The sequence below is a fragment of the Convolutriloba macropyga genome, chromosome 10 (genome assembly GCF_964194025.1).
Source record: "Convolutriloba macropyga chromosome 10, txConMacr16.3, whole genome shotgun sequence".
In the NCBI taxonomy this organism is placed as follows: Eukaryota; Metazoa; Xenacoelomorpha; order Acoela; family Convolutidae; genus Convolutriloba; species Convolutriloba macropyga.
The window spans coordinates 26,433,653-26,455,063 of NC_134477.1; the positions used below are offsets into that span (position 1 = coordinate 26,433,653).

General features: G+C 37.0%; 1 protein-coding gene across 3 annotated transcripts in view; it reads left to right on the forward strand.

Moving 5' to 3' along the window:
- The window catches only part of LOC142348847 (intraflagellar transport protein 140 homolog), a 175,142-nt gene that overhangs the window by 58,153 nt on the left and 95,578 nt on the right, over positions 1-21,411 (forward strand). For 2 of the 3 annotated variants that reach the window (XM_075400388.1, XM_075400390.1), the window contains 6 exons: positions 588-758; positions 968-1,219; positions 1,496-1,687; positions 5,846-6,031; positions 6,374-6,583; positions 13,439-13,456. In XM_075400388.1, coding sequence (XP_075256503.1) covers positions 588-758; positions 968-1,219; positions 1,496-1,687; positions 5,846-6,031; positions 6,374-6,583; positions 13,439-13,456 — 1,029 coding nt within the window. The remainder of the gene's footprint in view (positions 1-587; positions 759-967; positions 1,220-1,495; positions 1,688-5,845; positions 6,032-6,373; positions 6,584-13,438; positions 13,457-21,411) is intronic. The other variant, XM_075400389.1, reaches the window with a different exon arrangement.

The following is a 21,411-nucleotide window of genomic DNA, read 5'->3' on the forward strand; positions in this document are numbered from 1 at the left end:
CGCCCTACAAGTCTTTAAGTATGCAATTCACCGAAACTGAGGAGAAAATATCATGGTGTGAACGGCAGTTCTTAACCTTAAAAGATTGAACCCATTCACCCAGCACCCCCGTCCACTCTCCTCCACCTAGCGATTTGGATTCACTCTCCTGTCCAGTCCTCCCAAACCCCCCGCTTGACCCCACTCCGCTCACCACCCCGTAATTCTAGCATCGCTGAGCCCCAGCTGTCTAATTTTGAAGACAACAGCTGGCCGGTCGTTTGAGAGCAGTTCGAACGATGTTAATAGGTTGTGTTCTACTATTTAATCAGATTTTCTTCAAATAGCTTTCCTTTATACATCGTAATCTAATTTTCGGTTTTTGATGAAATTATTTGAATTGTAATTTACAAGTTCGTTTTTGTGGCATTATTGTGTATTTTGCCGAAAATGTCTTCATGATCTCAAAGATTACTAACATCGTAGCTTCTTTCTGAAATCAATTTGATTGTTTGCTTTTTGAATATAAAGGTAATACAGTAGCTTTTTGGTTGAATCTGGGAGATTTGGAACGCGTAGACTTAAGATAATGTTTTTTATCTTTTCAGCAAGCAATGGTGGTGTGGGATGGTGAGAACGCGTGTGTTTATGAAGTGAACATGGAATCGAAGACTGTCAACAAAACTGCGGAATTCCAGTGTGCCTCCTCTATCATGTGTATATATGAACAGTCCATATTCAGCGTAGAACCAACTAAACTGCAAGTCAGGAATCTGCAGGTTAGAGTGCGTCTTAGCATAGCAGCGCCCAGGTTAAATTGGATAGCTTTTTAGTATATGATGATCATCGTGCCAATGGTCGGTAAATTCCGCTCTTAATGCAGGAATGCCATATCTACCAAGCTACTTTTCAGAAATTTTCTTTGATACAGTAATGTGGGTTTAGGAAGGTTTTAATTAGCAACGCATAAATTGTGCAAACCTTTCAGGGCGTTGTGAAGCAGCTTCTGAGCCATCCAAGTACAGATAAGTCAGTAGTAGTAACTAGTATGAACATCAATGGCAGCAACCTCGTCCTCTCTACCATATCCGGACAAATCATGCTCTACAACTTGTCCAAGAGAGAAGCCAAAATTGACAGGCCAGCCAGGAATATTAAGGAACTGATATCAAAGCTGACCATTATTAAATCATGCAAAGTGAACACAAACGGGAAGCTCATATCTCTGATTGTGGAGGAGGTTAGTTGGACAAATCGTAGACTGAGCATGTAGCGTATTTTTCATAAATTGATCACTACGTTTATGTGTAAACGCTGGCCGTTTGTTCTTTTTGAATTATATCCAAAAAGTGCATATTGTCACATAGGAATGAGTAAATATCAATTGCCACAATATCATTACGAGTAGTGTGTTCAAAGTGGACTTTAGCTGTGTGCATTGAAGGCATTGGAAAATGTTAATATCGAGAACCAGTTCAAATACAGTATATTTAGTTTGGGACTTGATTTTGTTTAGGACTTGATCCAAGGTCCAAACACATCTGAGCCCAGCTCTAGACTGTACGTGTGGGATACAGAAAGTGACTCGATTGTGTTTCACGATTTCTCAACTGATAGGGTTGCCTCGGCCTCTAGACCCTTTGCCGCTGACACCGCTGGAGTGGGCGGTGGAGGTCAGCAACCTGATGATGATGATCTAATGTCTCAGGTTAGTTGCGACTTCAAGAATGAAACATGAAAGTCATTTGTCCAAAATTAATCGCTATCTTATTAAGGTCCATTGTGGCATCTCTCCGAATACATCAAAACGTATGCGTAGCTGCTATTGTCGCGTTTTAGCAATTGCACCTTGTTTACGACGGATAAAAATTGAATCTAAAAAAGTTGCGTTGTTTTTGCATTATTGACTGCATGGCTCGACGTCGCCGTAGCTGTTTTAAGAATAATTCTTTGTCAAATTATCCATATCCATAATATTTGGAACAATTACGTGCTCCTAATGGACGAACAACAATATCAAGGCTAGTTTTGTTCTAATCGTTGTTTTTTTTACAGTCCAAGGATAATTCTGATTGTAATCAGCTGCTGTCTTTTTGAAAAAAATGTTTTCGTATTTTTGCTTTGTCATGTTAATTACAGAACGGATCAATTCAAATCAGGGCTTACTAATGACAAGTACAATTGGCTTCCTAAAGAGTTTCGTGGAAACCTCTCTATATTTTTAGTCGGAAGCTGATGGTCGTTATGACTTCTAAATATTTTTGTTTTCAAAATAAATAATGGATTTTTGAGCTTTGCCACTTCTTTTTTTTTGGTTAACTTGTAGCTTATAGCCTTATTTCTAATGGACTAAATTTCAATGTTTTTTGAGGATTTACGTTTTACTGAATGGTTTTTCGGCTGTGATGCTACAAGTTTTCACGGAAAATTTTTGGACATTTTTTCATCTTTGAGGTTCTTTTGTCTGGTCATATTATTGACCGGTCAGATGTCACATTATTGGTGTTCAAAATGAAGGCACAAATAGGCATGCCAATTTTTCAGCGAATAGATTATGGTTTTAAGGGATTCAACACCGTCTTATAGTATAATTCAAGGGATAATTGCAGGTTTTAGCGGCTTCCTATGGATGAACAAAGGAACCTATTATTTGATTTCAGTTGATAGCTAAAATTGTTCATGACACGCATTTGTTAACTTCGCACTTTTTGTCTATCTAGTCTCATTATTCAGATGTCAAAAATTACTTTTTTGGTGTTCAAAGAAGCCGCAATTGATTATCTTATTTTCTACGGAATAGATTTTGGTTTTATCGGCTTCGATAGCGTTTTCTTGCAAAAATGTAAAGGAACTTGTTTTTCGTCTGTATTTGTTTTTTTGTTGTTTGTTTTTGTAGACATGCGACATTTTCTGGATAATGACGGGTCCCAATGTTTTTATATGGAGGTATGAATGACCATAAGCTTATTTAATGATTTCAGTTGAGATCTCGATTTGTTTTCCAGAAAGTATGTACGCGTTTTTTAAACTTTGCATTTTTTTGTATACTTTTACCGATTCCCGTTAAGGACTGGTCCCATTATTTTTCTAGTGAAATGCAATTTAATCTAGCATTTTTTCTAGCATTTATATAAGTCTTGTTGGTCTTTTTATGAGATTTTTTGCTTGACGGATTTTTCGTCCGACTCATTTGACTTTTCGTCCTCGGGATAAAATAGCGCCCAATGGGCATTAAGTTCTCTCAGAGCCTTTCAGTGAGCTCTTGGATCTCATACTCTCTGAGTGTGCGATTCACACGAGTGTGCGATTCACAGAAACTATTTTGGAGACTTATGGTGTGCAGGGCGGTTCTAAGAAATTGACCCCCTTCCCATTTCAGCTCCCCAATCCCCAACCCTGCAAGTCGTTCAGGCCGTAAAGGCCCCGTGCAGCCAAAGATTCCCCTCCCACCAGGCCACCAACTCCGGTGCACTCTCTGCTGCGCTCACCTCACGTCCCTTCAATTAAGCTTAAGCTAGCCTCACTAAACCGTGCTAGCTACTGACGAAGGCAACCGCTCGCCAATTTTTCGTCTGACGCTTTTGGCATTTCGTCCGTGAAAATGGGATAAACAGGTTGCGCCCAGCGGGCATTAAATTGGAGGCCCTTCGCCGCTTTTAATAATTCTTGGAATGCTTATTGTAATGAAGCGACTGGGAAGGCCGTTGTTTAAGGTTAAAAGACTTTTTGAGCGCAAATTGTTGCAGTTTTTTCGTAATTTTTCAAGTTTTTTTGCTGTTCCATTCTTAAATTGAAGGTTTAAGTTGATAAAGGTGTTCTGCAAGACATAAATATTTTTTGTGACCATTTTAAGAGCTATATGTTTTGCTACTTCAAACAGAAACACGTAAATTTCTACTAATTTTCGCAATTTTTTTAAAAGTTTTTTTGAATACTTTTTTCAGTAATTTGAGTTCCTTTCCTCTTTTGAGTTCTTTTCCGTTTTTTGAGTTTCTTTAGCCTTGGGTGTTGCTAGGTTTTAATAATAGGTTACTACATAGGTTCTTGTAATGGAATGGTTTTCAACATTTTAACATCACGAATTTTAGCTTTTTTTCACAAAACTTCACTTCGCAAATTTCAATTTTTCAAGTTTTTCCTGACCCAGGGCCAAAAAACCTACTCAATGGTGTGATAATAAGTTACTGAAATAGTTTTACGGACCATGGAATAGTTCAACTTTTTAATATCAAAAATTTTAGCAATTTTTTCATAAAACTTGCAGTTTTCAAGTTTTTGATTTTTTTTTTAAATTTTAGTTTCTCCAGCCTCAAGAGCCACGAAATCTCCTCTATAGTTTTATATTATGTTAGTACATTTTTTAAGATGTAATGGAATATTTTTCGATGACTTAATGTCACCATTTTAAGCAATTTTGGAAAATAATTCGCAAAATTTTCAAGTTTTTTTTTTAATTTTTTTTAAACTTTAATTTTATTTCCTGCACCAAGGGCGTCGTCCAAGGTAGAGCTGAAAAGCTGCATCATAGTTTTTAGAGTTAATGGAATGGATATCAATGTTTTAATAACCCAAGTTTTTGCAATACTTTGATAAAATTTAAATTTTCAAATCTTCGGAAAGTTTTATCAGGTTCCAAGTTTATGGATCTTTATTAGCCAGTGAAACTATTTAAGGCTTTAAATAGGGATACTAGATAGTCTCTTGAGACAATGAAATGTTCTGAAATTTTTATCACGCATTTTAGCAAGATTTAGTTAAAGTTTGCAATTGTTTTCGAAAATTTTGAATATTATTGTCCTGAGTTTAACGATCATTACTGGCGAACGATTTTTTTCTAGTCTTGCAGATGGGTTACGTGACAGAATTCCAGAGACAAAAATTGATTTTGAGCTTTTTCACGGCGAGATCTTTAAACTTCTATTAAATTTTGCTCTGTTTTTTTTACATATGGTTTAATTACTAACAAGGCTAGAAAACTAGGAAGTTGCAGAGTCGAATCTCATCATTTTTAAAATATTCCTTGCTCTCTCTCTCTCTCTACCGGTTGGGATTTTTTCTATCTCTTTCTGGTTCTGGTTTTGTCTCTGACTCTATCTCTCTCTCTCTCTCTCTCTCTCTCTCTCTCTCTCTTTAACTGTTTTGTTGATGCTGTACTTCAGCTGCTGTTATGTGGCGTGTTGTCATCATCTATTACCCTCATTAACGCTGAATTATAGTAAAAATGTATGAATGTATTTTATATTAGATGGCTTAACTACTACTTTCCAGGAAGTCATTTTTAAGTGCTCTCAATTGTTTCTAGCATTTATATAAGTCCTGTTGGTCTTTTTTTGCGATTTTTCGCTTGACCGATTTTTCGTCTGACCATTTGAGTTTTTGTCCTCGGGATAAAGAAGTAGCGCCAAATGGGCATTAAGGTCTCTCAGAGCCTTTCAGTTCACTAGTCTCCAAGTATGCGATACAGAAACTATTTTGGAGACTTGTACTTATGGTGTGAAGGGCGGTTCTAAGAAACTGCCCCCCCCCCCCAGTTCAGCACCCCAATCCCCACTCCTGCAAATCTCTCAGGCCGTACGGGCACCGTGCAGTCAAAGATTCCCCTCCCCCTGTTGCCCGACCCCCACATCCGGGGCACCCCCCGCTGCGCTCACCTCACGCCCCTTCAATTAAGCTAAAGCTAGCCTCACTAAACCGTACTAGCTACTGACGAAGCCAACCGCTCGCCGGTCGTTTGAGAGCAATTCGCCCGACGTTAGTCGGTTGCCTTACATCTCCTGCTCATTTGGTAGACAATTAAATCAAAAATGCGGGTGAGCGGTGTCGGAATATTATTTGCTAACGCACATTACCGAGCCTTCTTGTATAGGATTCCAATGACCCCTTCGTGTCCTCTGCTAACAACGATGTCAAAAGAGACACCCACTCTGCAGGTGCCTTGGCAAACAAGGGTCTGGGTGGTCGAGTGCCCATTTCCCACTTCTGGAGTTCAGATGATCCCAGACTGTTGACGTGTGAGGCAATGAAAATGGAAAGCAAATCTATGTCCACTTCGGTAAACAATTAACTGGGACTGAATTTTAGAAAATTATATTGAAATGTCCAAGTTGTGAAATTGATATACAATGGGTCATAGGAGGAATTATCTCATATATCGATAAAAATTTCATCATTTTTTGGATATTTCATTTTACGAAAAGACGCGATGGTTGCACAAAATGGGCAATAAAGTACAACAAATGGCTATCAAGGATTACTTTTTGCGCTGCAGACAACAACTTTTATTAATTTTTCATTGTCTCATTTAGTCTGAGACCATAAAATAGGCATCGGGTGGGTCTTCCACTTAACCTTGCGCTATTTTATAGAGCAATTATACTGAAGGATTCTTTTTTAGGAACAACTTGGTCTCAGTACGACAAGTAACTTGGAATCGAGTCTGAACCTTGGGTCAAATACGACCACAGCAACTCCGATAGTGATAGCAGTCTTCTTTGTGGATATCCCAACTGCACCCCTTCTCATGCTCAAAGACTCCTTCCCAATGCCTCCTCATTGCACAAAGCTGATTGGATTTGATGTGCCTTTTCACTATTGTCTGTCAAAGGTAAAGGATCAATCAGGTTCCTCGGACCTTAAACAGATCAGAAAGTATCGTTTCTGCAATTTAGAAGCTAATAATTTTGTCATTATTAATAGCCGCAAAGCGATAGCTGAGAATATTTTTGTTGGCCTTCTCTTGGTTTTTAATAGCCGCCCTCATCTTCTCAGCCGGCTATTATTGCGCTCGTATATTTTTTTTACTTCGTCAAACTTTTTTTCGCTTTACCATTTCGCAGCTTTTTAATAGCCGCCCTCATCTTCTCAGCCGGCTATTATTGCGCTCGTATTTTTTTTTTACTTCGTCAAACTTTTTTGCTTTACCATTTTGCCGCTTTTTCGACATTTTGCGTGAAATCTTTTTGACTTATTGATGTTTATTGATGTTGATAGTAGCCCCTGTAGCCTCTCTCTAAGAAACGGAAGTATGTTCAACTACGAAATGCCATCAAAATAAATCGGACTTTAAAAATATTTTTGTACAAAAGTCTTTTTTTTTTCAATATATTCTGTTCGTTCAATCCCAATCATGCTTATTGGAATCAACGGCGGCTATTTTCCGGCTATCTGTCGGGTATGTTTCGACATTTTGCGTGAAATCTTTTTGACTTCTCTAGGCTAGTTTCTCTCTTCTCTCATTCTGCTAAAAGTGAATTTGAACATCAGTTGCTAAGCAAAGCAATTCAAAATGAACAGAGTCGGTATAAAAAATTGAAGTCAGAAATAGAAACGGGATAAACCCATAAAGCCCAATTTTAGATGCCCGCTTTTTGAACGTCGTTCCTGTAAGTCTTAGTTACCACCTCTAATGCTTATTGGTGTTGATAGTAGCCCCTGTAGCCTCTCTCTAAGAAACAGAAGTATGTTCAACTACGAAATGCCATCAAAATAAATCGGACTTAAAAAATATTTTTGTACAAAAGTCTTTTTTTTTCAATATATTCTATTCGTTCAATCCCAATCATGCTTATTGGAATCAATGGTGGCTATTTTCCGGCAATCTGCCGGGTATGTTTCGACATTTCGCGTGAAATCTTTTGACTTCTCTAGGCTAGTTTCTCTCTTCTCTCTTTCTGCTAAAAGTGAATTTGAACATCAGTTGCTAAGCAAAGCAATTCAAAATGAACGGAGTTGGTATAAAAAATTGAAGTCAGAAATGGAAACGGGATAAACCTATAAAGCCCAATTTTAGATGCCCGCTATTTGAACGTCGTTCCTATAAGTCTTAGTTACCACCTCTAATGCTTATTGATGTTGATAGTAGCCCCTGTAGCCTCTCTCTAAGAAACGGAAGTATGTTCAACTACGAAATGCCATCAAAATAAATCGGACTTTAAAAATATTTTTGTACAAAAGTCTTTTTTTTTTCAATATATTCTGTTCGTTCAATCCCAATCATGCTTATTGGAATCAACGGCGGCTATTTTCCGGCTATCTGCCGGGTATGTTGCGACATTTTGCGTGAAATCTTTTTGACTTCTCTAAGCTAGTTTCTCTCTTCTCTCATTCTGCTAAAAGTGAATTTGAACATCAGTTGCTAAGCAAAGCAATTCAAAATGAACAGAGTCGGTATAAAAAATTGAAGTCAGAAATAGAAACGGGATAAACCCTTAAAGCCCAATTTTAGATGCCCGCTTTTTGAACGTCGTTCCTGTAAGTCTTAGTTACCACCTCTAATGCTTATTGATGTTGATAGTAGCCCCTGTAGCCTCTCTCTAAGAAACGGAAGTATGTTCAACTACGAAATGCCATCAAAATAAATCGGACTTTAAAAATATTTTTGTACAAAAATCTTTCTTTTTCAATATATTCTATTCGTTCAATCCCAATCATGCTTATTGGAATCAACGGCGGCTATTTTCCGGCAATCTGCCGGGTATGTTTTACAATTCAAAGAATTTGGATTGTTTTGGTGCGCTGTCTTTTTATTGCGACTCGAGGAGTATTGGAGAAATCCTTTTTTAATCAACTTTGTAGTGAATTTTGAAGTGGAAAATGAAACTCGTGAAAAAAATTGGAGTGATTTTGTTGCTGAATAAAATGAAGAGCGAAAAGAGTGGTTTTTTGTTCATATCGTTGCGAGAAATTGAGGTGTGAAAAAAAATTCTGTAAGCGAGCAAAATTTTTTGTTCCCGTGCGGCCTTTTAAAGATTTTTTTGTCTTCAATTTTTTGGTTAAGAGGTTTGGTTATGATTTTGTTTTAATTTTAGGCTGGCTTTGATTGTGGTTTAAAGGTTTCCGGAAATTCTTATGAATTTTATGCTAATTCTTTCTTGTGAGAGGTTTTTCTTGTATTTTGCTGATTTTCGGGCTAATTTTTGCGTTTTTTGATTGTTTTGTTTTACTGGCTCAAGTGGGTATTGAAAAGACTCCTTCTACTTTAGCAAATTTTAGATATCAATTGGCTAGTTTTGTGGATATGATCATTTTTTTGTTGAATAATATGACAAAAAATGGCAAAAATTGGAACTATTTTTCTTAATTTTTTGTAGTTTTCGTTTTTTCGAAGTTTTTTTAAGCTTATTATGACTTGCTCATTGTTTTGCGAGCATCTGGATACCCTATTGGATGAAAAGAATTTTTCTTTGGTTTTATATGCTTTAATATTAAAAAAATAACTTTTTCCAGTTTTTCAGTTTTTCAAGTTGTCTTTAAGCTCTTTTTTTATAATTTGGCCTCAAGTTTTTAAAAAAAATTCAGATAAGTAGTTTTAGTAAGTAAGAGTTGTTTTGAGGAAGTAGTTTTAGCAGTTTTGTTGAGATCTCAAGTTATAACAAAATTTTATCCGATTTTTTAATCATATTTTAAGATGTGACTTATTATTTTTGCTTCTTTGTTTTATGGTTTTGCTTCAAGATAATTATATATTAGTGGAGGCACGTTTTGTCTGATGAGTGGTTGGATTGTGTTTAAATGGATTTCCACCTCGAGTCGTTTCCGGAATTCTTCTGGCTATGTTTTTTTTAGATCTGTTCTCGCTTTTTTCGGCTTTTTCTCGTCAGTGACACGTCAAACTAGAACGATGTTTTTGATCATAGTGAAATAGTAAAGGGAGCAAAAATCGAGTAGGTTTGAGGCGTGAATTTTTTCAAAATACCTTGAAAGTGGATTGAGAAATTGGTGTTTGAACAATATGGCGGTTTTTCAGATGTGTTTTTGAGGTGCGTCAATTTGACCTCTGTTTTCAGAGTTTCCTCTCCTTCATTGATTTTAAGACGGTACAAATATTTTTTAATTTAGCGTGTTTGCCTTTGCTTGAATTCATTGAGGGGCAGCTAAAACTTTTTATGACTTTGCCACTATTTGTTGTCCTAGAACTTTACTGAATTTTGGATTTTGCCCCCTTTTTTGAAATTATCTGTTATCTTATCACTTAGTAGTATCTGAGTGATGACAGGTCTGGTTGGTTGCTAATGAGGCATAAAATAACCTAATTAGTGGCTAGAATTAATAGCTAGTGGTTTTCATGACTTCGACACTACTTTTTCTCAAAAATTTTGAGTGAATTTTTGAGTTCTAAGTTCTTATTTCTTTTCAGGTCTTATTATTTAATCTCATTGGGGACAGTTCGCTGGTGCTTCTAATAGCAATTAACATTATCGATTTAATTGTTTTTGTTCAAAGCTAGTGCTTTCTATGACTTTGACACTAATTGTTTTCAATAATAATTATCGATTTTTTGAGTTTTGCGAGTTTTTCTTAACTTTGTCCTCTTAACTCTTAGTCTCAGTTTTGACAGGTCTCCTTTGTTGCTGAAAAGGCTTCTATAAAGCAAGTCATTTAACTCGTAGGTCCTGCGTTTTCTGAACTATACGCTTGTTCTTTTTTTCAATCTTTGTGATTTTTTTGGTCTTGCTGGTATCTGTTGTACTTATTGCTGTCATATCAACTAATCTCATTGATGACAGGTCTCAACGGTGGTCATTGAGGACTCAATTAATTGACGTAATTGTATCCTTCAGTAGCTGTTGCGTACTGGGACTTTTTTACTAAGTGTTTTCAAAAAGTTTCAGCAAGTTTTGTTGCGATTTTCTGGTTATTTTTAATCATTTAATATTATTAGTGAGAGTACTCATCGACATATAATGACAGTTTGATAATGAGAAAAATAGTTGGCAGTTTGATTCCATAGTAGTTGTTTTTTGATGTTGATGCTCTCTTTTCAAAAAATAAGTTGAATTTTTAGTCTTGCTTGTTTTTGTTGTGTTATTGCTTAGTCTCATTATTAACAGCTCTCATTTGCCATTTAAAGTCAATTAAATGATTTTCAGGTCATAATTTGTTGCAATTATTTGAATTTTATTTCAGGACTTGTTTTTTACTTCGTCGTCAAGCTTTTTGTTAGAACCATATGACGTCACATTCACTTCAAATCTGCTTTTTGTGCAATCGTTCATGCAATTTCAACTGAATTGCGTGTTTGACATCCTTTTTCATTCTCAGTTGGGCGAGTTTTTTGTTTATCCGCGTGATTACGTTTTGTTCACATGTGACTTACCTCACTCTCAAAAAATGACTTCCTCGCTTTGAAATTGACTTTTGTTTATTTTATTTCAAAGAGATAAGGTCAAGCGAATGTGTGTCACTCTAAATGAAGGTTATTTGAGAGAAGCTAATAGAGGCAGCAATAATTTATACAGATTCTTAGTCAAAATATAACGACTCAGCCGTTAACGAAAAGAACAGTATTCTTTTTTGGTCTGTCTTTTTTACTTTTTTTGAGACCGCAGATCTACGAAGCTATTGCGACTGTTTTCTGGCAATCTGCCAGCTATGTTGAAAGTTTAAATGGTAGATTCTCTGAGGTGATCAATATTTTAGTGAACATAACGACAACCTAAATATTGACAAGCAAGTATTTATTTTAGATTTATAAACGTCGTCGAGTAAGTTCTTTTTAAACTTCAAACTCTTATTGAAATCAAAAATTTATTCGCAACGGGCAAAATTAAGGAGTGTGCTTCAAATTTATCTGCGTTGAAACTGGTTTCATGACTTCGGTTACTATTGGGCAATTAGATTGAACTGCTGTATCTCTCACATTTTAAAATCAAATAACGTTTTCCGTAATTAGATAATCATTTGTCTTAACTTTTTATTGTAGCATTCAATTGAAATCTTCTCTGCTCTTTCTTACTGCGTGTCTTTGACCTGAATGGATTTCTACTTCGAGTCGTTTCCGGAATTCTTCTGGCTATGTTTTTTGTAAGATCTGTTCTCGCTTTTTTCGGCTTTTTCTCGTCAGTCACACGTCAAATTAGAACGATGTTTTTGATCATAGTGAAATAGTAAAGAGAGCAAAAATCGAGTAGGTTTGAGGCGTGAATTTTTTCAAAATACCTTGAAAGTGGATTGAGAAATTGGTGTTCGAACAATATGGCGGTTTTTCAGATGTGTTTTTGAGGTGCGTCAATTTGACCTCTGTTTTCAGAGTTTCCTCTCCTTCATTGATTTTAAGACGGTACAAATATTTTTTAATTTAGCGTTTTTGGCTTTGCTTGAATTCATTGAGGGGCAGCTAAAACTTTTTATGACTTTGCCACTATTTGTTGTCCTAAAACATTACTGAATTTTGGATTTTGCCCCCTTTTTTGAAATTATCAGTTATCTTATCACTTAGTAGTATCTGAGTAATGACAGGTCTGATTGGTTGCCAATGAGGCATAAAATAACCTAATTAGTTGCTAGAGTTAATAGCTAGTGGTTTTCATGACTTTGACACTACTTTTTCTCAACAATTTTGAGTGAATTTTTGAGTTCTGTAAGTTCTTATTTCTGCTTTTCAGGTCTTATCATTTAATCTCATTGAGGACAGTTCTCTGTTGCTTCTAATAGCAGTTAACATTATCGATTTAATTGTTTTTGTTCAAAGCTAGTGCTTTCTATGACTTTGACACTAATTGTTTTCAATAATAATTATCGATTTTTTTGTTTTGCGAGTTTTTCTAAACTTTGTTGTCTTAACTCTTAGTCTCAGTTTTGACAGGTCTCCTTTGTTGCTAAAAAGGCTTCTATAAAGCAAGTCATTTAACTCGTAGGTCCTGCGTTTTCTGAATTATACGCTTGTTCTTTTTTTTAATCTTTGTGATTTGTTTGGTCTTGCTGGTATCTGTTGTACTTATTGCTGTCATATCAACTAATCTCATTGATGACAGGTCTCAACGGTGGTCATTGAGGACTCAATTAATTGACGTAATTGTATCCTTCAGTAGCTGTTGCATACTGGAACTTTTTTACTAAGTGTTTTCAAAAATTTTCAGCGAGTTTTATTGCGATTTTTTGGTTATTTTTTATCATCAGGACTTGTTTTTTACTTCGTCGTCAAGCTTTTTGTTAGAACCATATGACGTCACAATCAATTCAAATCTGCTTTTTGTGCAATCGTTCATGCAATTTCAACTGAATTGCGTGTGTGACATCCTTTTTCATTCTCAGTTGGGCGAGTTTTTTGTTTATCCGCGTGATTACGTTTTGTTCACATGTGACTTACCTCACTCTCAAAAAATGACTTCCTCGCTTTGAAATTGACTTTTGTTTACTTTATTTCAAAGAGATAAGGTCAAGCGAATGTGTGTCACTCTAAATGAAGGTTATTTGAGAGAAGCTAATAGAGGCAGCAATAATTTATACAGATTCTTAGTCAAAATATAACGACTCAGCCGTTAACGAAAAGAACAGTATTCTTTTTTGGTCTGTCTTTTTTTACTTTTTTTTGAAACCGCAGATCTACGAAGCTATTGCGACTGTTTTCTGGCAATCTGCCAGCTATGTTGAAAGTTTATATGGTAGATTCTCTGAGGTGATCAATCGTTTAGTGAACATAACGACAACTTAAATATTGACAAGCAAGTATTTATTTTAGATTTATAAACGTCGTCGAGTAAGTTTTTTTTAAACTTGAAAGTCTTATTGAAATCAAAAATTTATTCGCAACGGGCAAAATTAAGGAGTGTGCTTCAAATTTATCTGCGTTGAAACTGGTTTCATGACTTCGGTTACTATTGGGCAATTAGATTGAACTGCTGTATCTCTCACATTTTAAAATCAAATAACGTTTTCCGTAATTAGATAATATCATTTGTCTTAACTTTTTATTGTAGCATTCAATTGAAATCTTCTCTGCTCATTCTTACTGCGTGTCTTTGTCCTGATTCGATTGTAACATGGAAATAAAAAGTACAGGAAATCACAGAAATGGTCAGATTTGAACAACTAAATTCTGAAGAACCCTGGTACGCCACTTGCTTATTTTTTGCTCTCAAATAAAAGTTGATGTTCTCGTTAGTTTTTAATTCCTGTCAGCAAACTTTGAAGCAGTTACGGTAGTCAATTTTGGCGGCTTTTTTGTTAAAAATTTTTGCTTAAACGAATATTAGGGACATTTTATCACTCTTGATTTCTGCTTGAATATTTCAATCTCATTAGAAATTTTACGCGGCTGAACTCAATTGGCGGTAGTTTACTGTAAAAGTCAAATGGAACAAAGGATAGTTTCCATTTGTGCCCCCCCCCCCCCGCAGTACGTTATGCACCCCCAGTTACATAGGACGTGTCATTGCGTAGTAAATCATTGTGAAAATATGTCACGTGCGTCTGTGGGATACAAATGAAATGCACCCACCAAGCTGTGGGGCACAGACGAAAACGTTCCGAAAATTATAACAGCCTTGAACACTACTGGGATCTTTTCCGTTTCTGCCCCCAGCTTAAAGGGTGCATACTATTTGCATCCCCCCAGACGAACTTGCCATAATTTTAAATCATTAATAGCCGCCCTCATCTTCTCAGCTGGCTATAATAGCGCTCCTAATTTTTGTTACTTCGTCGAACAAAAAAATGTTTCACTTTAACTCAATTTGCCGCTTTTTCAAAATCTTGCGTGAAATCTATTTGACTTCTATAGGCTAGTTTCTCTCTTCTCTCATTCTGCTAAAAGTGATTTTGAACATAGTTGCTCAGCAAAGCAATTCAAAATGAACAGAGTCAGTATAAAAATTGAAGTCAGAAATAGAAACGGGATAAACCCGTAAAGCCCAATTTAAGATGCCCGCTATTTGAACGTCGTTCCTATAAGCCTTAGTTACCATCTCTAACGCTTATTGGTATTGGGGGCAGGGGTGCAAACGGAGAAAATCCCGTTATCGAAAAAATGAAATGATCAATCCACCCTGAGAAATAATACATCCAGCGAGAAAGTTAATGCGTCATTTCCCCAACCATGCGAGCCTTTTGAAAAAGAATAGCCCATCAGAATCGAGTATTCTAAAATGCATTCAAATCTTTGCCAAATGCGTGCAAAACGCCAAAAAAGTTCAATAACCTAATTGTCATTAAACATACTAAAGAATAAAATCGATTGCGCTCTTTTTAGGCTTTAAGTTTGCAGGTTTCGTAAATGTATTGGTGAAACCTGACGAAAAAGAAGGATAGATTTGCCTTATGCTGTGCGTGTTTCCCCTTGATGTTATCTGATGCTGTTGCTTTTTGTTCTACCGAAAAAGAATACAGCTATACGGTAAAAGTTAAGAAAGATTGACGCGACACCTTATGAAAGTTATTAATATTATGGCTTCGTGGGTGAGCCCACTGGGAAGGTATTCCCGAGGTTACTACACTGCATGAAGGGATTGGCACGACAGTTATGGCATAGACAGATGAAAGTCAATGTACATGGGTTGTTAGGGGACCAACGTTTTTCAAAGTAGCTCCACATAAGTTTGATTAGCGGAGGTTTTACTAGTTTACATTCAAAGAAATTAAATGGTTGTGGCAGTATAATGACTCTGAGTGCTGTCCTGTAACAGAAGTTTTGTCTTCGGTATTCTTATTAAGTGTCGGGGAGATCAATTCTTCTTCGTCGGTCAGATCCGATTGTCTTCAGGTGCTTTGAAAAGTCGATGTTGTATTGACCATTAAAAATATCGGTGAAGAGAACATGATCCTTAAGAACTATAAAGTAAGGAGGTGGGAGTAGGTTCGTCCGTGGAATCAATTTTCTGTAGTCTTCGTTACCACAAATCCACTTAAGCATGCGTTTGTTGAACAACTCGAGTTTATAGCGGTCTGTCCTTTTAAGGTCCCAGCTCTCCGAAGCAAAAAATAATGATAATTGCTCAAAACAGATGCACTTTGCCTTCGATCGACAAAACTGATGTATTTCGTCTCAGGAGAAACAAAGCATTCAGTGATTTTCCGATTTATTCCTTCATCTTTCACAGAGGATTTGATCAACACCTACGTTACAGAGATAGCGTTCAACAGAGTGACTGGCCGGTAATTAGAAACTTCTCATCGATCGTCGTGTGAAACTTAGGTGAAACCTTGCGTAGCTTCCACTTGCTTGGAAACTTCTTAAGTCTTCTGATGGTTAACAGGCACGTTATCGATTTCGAGAGTTCTTTCCATTGCCTTTTAAGTACAACTGGTGGTATTGCATCGGGTCCACAAATTATGGTCGCGTTAAGTAGTTTTAGCTCGTTCTGGACTTCATCTTCGTTTATTTTATGTCTGACTTCCCATAGCATTGATTTTCTGGTGGTTCAAAGAAAATAGTTTCCGTCTGTTTCTACCGATGCGAAGTACTTGTTGAACAGGGCTGATTTTTCATGGTCTGTCCGGCTTCTCTTTTGGTGGCTGTTTGTCAGTTTTGTGGGTAGAATATTTCTCTGCAAGCTGATCAAGTATTTGAAGTTTCTATTCCTTTTTCGAGTTGCAAATAGTTTGTGCTCGTACTCCTACAATCCGCTTCTTGTAGTTCAAGGCAGTGACTTTCTTGGGCAATCAGGTTCGCATTTTTTGATGCTGTTCCGGTATTAGCTGCTTTTCGTCTAAGTATTGAGTTTGTTAAGCTCGTGAAAAGTCTCTTGGGTAGTCCAGGGAGGCAAGTTTTGCCGTCGTTTTGTTCTCTTGGGAGTAAAAATTCCAATCAGCTCAACCAGTCAAGAATACCACAACTCAGTATTAACATCTACGTTGCTGTAGCAGTAAGTTTTGAAATTCTGCTGTCTTACGGCAATTGCTAGGCCTTCGAAGTCGCATTTGCAGTAACTTAAGAAAGCACAGCAGTTCTTCTTTGGACTCCGATTGTTCATCGCAATTTATCGGTAGATGATTAGAAAAATTTGTCATATAAGTATTCGGCTCCGCATGAGTTATCAGTGTTTCTTTGTTGGTCAATATAACATCCAGGCATTGGTTTTTTGTAGCGTTGAACTTTATTATCTGCTTAAGGTTTAACTCAACCGACTTTCCGAGAATGCGTTCATCATAGTTATCCGTAGACTCGTAGGTCGCCCAGTTTGCGTTTGGCATGTTGAGATCACCAGCTAGAATTAAGTTGGCCGCTCGAAACGTTTCTACAAAGTTCAGCATTGCATCCATTTCCTCTTTGGCTAGGCGGTAGGGGCTACCACTGAGCGGGTTGTAGAGCAAGATGACGGAGGTAGGGTCTTGGCTTTGCAGTACAATTTTTCAGCTGTTTCGTTGTTGACTGCAATCATCACTCCTCCTGACACGATGTTGTCTCTTGTTGTTGGTCTGTCAGCTCTCATAATGTTCCATAAGTTTAGAAGGTAAAGCTCTCCACTCATAATGTTGGTGGTTAGCCACGTTTCGGAAATGAAGAGAATTGTATAACATTCACTTTACCAGATCTGCTAGTTTTAGTCTTTGCTGCAAGTCAATCAAGCTTCTTGCATTAAATGACAGGGCTCTGTACTTATTGGGTAGTGAGGGTTGCTTCTCATTCCGAGCTTTGATAGCTTTTCTTTCTACGTACTAATTGCAGTTCGCTTCCAGTTCTTTTAACTGAGTTGTTGTACTTTACAGCATTTGCGTAATCTGTTGACCTCGCATCCGCTATCATCTGTTCTATTCAATATCTCGTTTGCTTTGAGTAGTCGTCAGACACACTGAGTTGTAGGGCATCTCTGCTCCTCTTAGGTTTCAAAGGTCTTGGCCTAGGCAGGTTCTTTCCATCGGGTTTGTCCTTCACATTTGGCTCACCGCCTGTTGGCTTCCTTTCAAGTCTGATCGCGCTTTCAATTTCAAAGTCAAAGTACGATTTCAATCCTTTTCTGCAAAATGTTTTGAAATTGATATCGTAGTCAATTCGTTCTTCTGCCGAGCTCTCGCTGCTTTCTGTGACATTGAAGAGCACTACATTAGTTTCCCTAGTTATGAGATCAATTTTGTCTCCTTCCTGCTGGATCAGCGTGTCCTTCATTATGTTTTCCAAATTATTTGGTGGTACGGTGGGTTGGGTTTGCAAAGGATCCATCTTTGCATTCGCCGCAGGTGTGTTTGGTGGATTGACTGCGTAACTTATTGTTCATTGCTTCAGAAGTTGAAGGTGAAGTAGATTATAATATAGAAATAGAATCTAGAGTAGATGAAACTGCTTTTCACTAAGTCCCTTCCAACCAGTAAAGGTCTTGAAGGCACTAAGCTGGAGCGGTTTCCAATGAAAGGAACTGTCGCTACACTTATTTCTCAGCCCCTTCCAGCTAAAGAAGGCCTTGAAGGCACAAAGAAATGGTTGCACCTGAGGGGAAGGGGATCCTACAGTGAGCCTAGCCTCTTCCGACCAAAGAAGGTCTTGAAGGCTTTAAGCTCAGAGAAAGAAGAGCGAAGCAAAGACTAACTCACTTATTGCTGCTGTTGTTTCTTTTGTGTTTCTTGCGTCTCTCCTTCTGGGAGGGCTTGTTTTTCTTCTGTTTTTTCTTTTTCACGACTTGAGCAAGTAGGTCTCTCTTCCTCCACACTGTTTTCAACAGTCGCGCCTGAAGCCCAAAAGATGGGTGGACTTGAGCGAGGTCCTGCAGGATCTTTAGGTCTTTCTGGTTTCTGTGCGACAGCAGCTTCTTAACGTCAGCGATTGGAATTTTCGTTACTTATCCCAGATATCGATAGTTCCCTTCCTTCTGCATTGTATTATCGCTTCTATTCTATGACTGAAAGTTTTTAGGATCTCTTTCAGTTCTTCGGTTGAACAAACCGTGTTTCTGTTGCTTCTAAGTAGTATGGTAATCCGCCATATGACTGTAGGGGGGGGGGGTCCGACCCCCCCCCCCTACAAGACTTTCTACCTTTGAAAAACGGAATTTTGCGTCAAAGTTTTTTGTTCTAGTGAAAAGGCGGATTACCATACTTGTTTTTTTTAGGAAAGTTTCATGTGGGTATTCATATATGGGAAGTTTTGGAATAATTCTTCCACCGCGCGCATGAAGGGTATTCATTTTGTAAGTTGAACTTTTATTCCATTTTGGAGAGTTGGAATTGTTTAAACTTGTCAAGTTTTGTTTGGTCTATATAGGGTTAGGTCTGAGCTGAGTGTTAGACTTTCACTAAATCTTTTTGGTGAAAACATAAAAAACCTAATATAAGACACCAGAAGCCTAAAATTTTTCAAAAAAATTTCAAAAATTTTTTCGAAAATTTTTCAAAGATTTTCAAAGTCCTAAAATGGTCTGGAATGGATTTTGCACTATGAAAGAGCACTCAAAAATGATTTTTTGTTGACTTCACTTTTTTCACCTATGCAGTATGGGGGTCGAAACATAGAAAAATTTCAATTTTTTGAGAAAAAAATTCCAAACTTTTTTGAAGTCCTAAAATGGTCTGAAATGGATTCTGCTCTATGAAAGAGCATTCAAAACTGATTTTTTGTTGACTTGAAAATATTCTCAGATAAGGTCTCTATTATAAAAGATAGAAAAAATTTCTTGAAAAAAAGTCAATTTTTGTTGACTTGATTATTTTGATACATAAAAGCAACTTTTGTTCATTTATTTATTTCTCTGTTTGAGAATCAGCATGACAACCATTGCGACCATAGATTTGAAAAACATTCATGAAATTTACAAACAAATAAAAGTTGACTATCCGGATTATAGTGAACGATTTGTATACTTTTTGGCAGCAAGTCTCTATTTGGACCCAGACATTAACTTAGAAATAGTTCTCAAGCTGAGACCATATGGTGGCCTTATTGGTATAGACAACTCCTCGTTAGACACTTACCTGAAGTCTTATAAATTCCTTCGATTACATGCAATACTTCATGACGCTTCAGGGTTTATTGCAGAGCATAGTCAGAAAGGCCCTGGATATTCCTACGTTTTACCTTGTCCAATCACAAACGCTTATATTGGTCACATGACTGGTCTAACGTTTTGCCTTTTCGTGAAAACGTTTAAAAGGAATTTGTTTAATTTGCTGGAATGTTGAATTCTGAAGTTGTTGTCTTAGATTTTGAAGGTTTTCGTCACAAAAAGACCGGTTTTATAATTAAAGAGTTGTCGATTTGCTCAAACAATTATTCAGATACAATCTTATTTCTACCGCCACTGCCATACAATTCACTTTCCGCTAGTGAGAGGAAATCTCATCAGTGGGTTAGTAGGTTCTTACACGGTTTATCTTGGAGCACTGGCAGTTATCCTTACTGGTTTCTATCCCAAATCTTTATCGCAATTAAACTTCGTTTTCCATCCGGAAAGTTTTATGCAAAAGGAAAAGAGAAATCGGAATCACTGCAAACCCTATTACAGAAGGAAGTGGTAGATTTGGACACTCTTTTATGCCCCAAAGTTGACGAAATTTTTCATCCGATTAAACATTTTTCTTGTACTTTACACGCTTTCAACTTACCTGAGAAACAAAAGAAAAAACATTGTGCTAAAAGAAAAGCACATTTTTATTTCTATTGGCTAACACTGCCCACCAATGAGCCGTCGAGTGGAGAAGGTAGCTCCTTCAGTTCTTCAAGTGAATTTATCTCCAAGTTTGACAGTATGCAGTTGCGTAACGAATGATAATCAAATAACTCTATCTTTGGTCAGAGAGGAAAAAACAGAATCACGAGGGCAATCTATTCTGAGGAAACAACAAATTCGTTGCAACGTAGCTGAGGTTGAGACGCTGAAAAAATATCTCTCACTGCTTGAATATTTTCAAATGTACCGTGTCTTTACAAGAGAAAATGAAAAGACTGAAACTAACCCCTTTACCTATTCACAAGTCGCCAGCACCGGTTCAAGTGACCCTGGACGACGAAAGTCTCCCTGATGAAATCAAGCAGGTTGTCAACAAAGGAAACGTGGAGTCAATTGTCTACTACGCAAAGGATTATGGCATGCAATCGAACTACAAAGTGACTTACAAGAAAGAAGACAAAGACTCTCGATATACTACATATGAATTTTTTATGGTTGAGAGAGTTACTAACAAAATAATGAGCTAACCCAAAAAACTGATGTTTTAATTCATTTTTGATCAAAACGTCTTTTAAAATGAGTGATAAAGAAGACCAGATAGATTCGCCTGCTGGAATAGGTTTGAATGATTTAGTTTTCAATGAAGAAAATCAAGAGAGACGCTCATGGAAATTTTGTAACTCTAGACTGCCACGGTCAGAAGTAGTTTATTTTACTCAAATCGTAATAATACTGTTTCTTATTGGTGTGTCCTTGATTAAACTTGTGTTTTTCCATCTTGATTGTGAAGAGTCAACATTTTGGTTTTCATTGCTTTCATGCACAGTTGGCTACGCGTTTCCTAATCCAAAGCTATGAACAAGATAATTTCAACAAGCGATAGACTATTCATGGCTGTTTGTGGGCCATCTTGCTGTGGTAAAACTGAGCTCATATTCCAAATGCTACTGACAAACACCTTTTACCCAAAATTTAAATCTATTTACTACTTCTATCAACATGAGCAACCAAAGTTCAGCTCTATAGAGTGTAACTTGAATATTTTTTTCACAAAGTTTTCTGGATTTGATTTCATTTCACAGCTGGAAAACTGTCTGCTTGTTTTTGACGATTCTTGTGA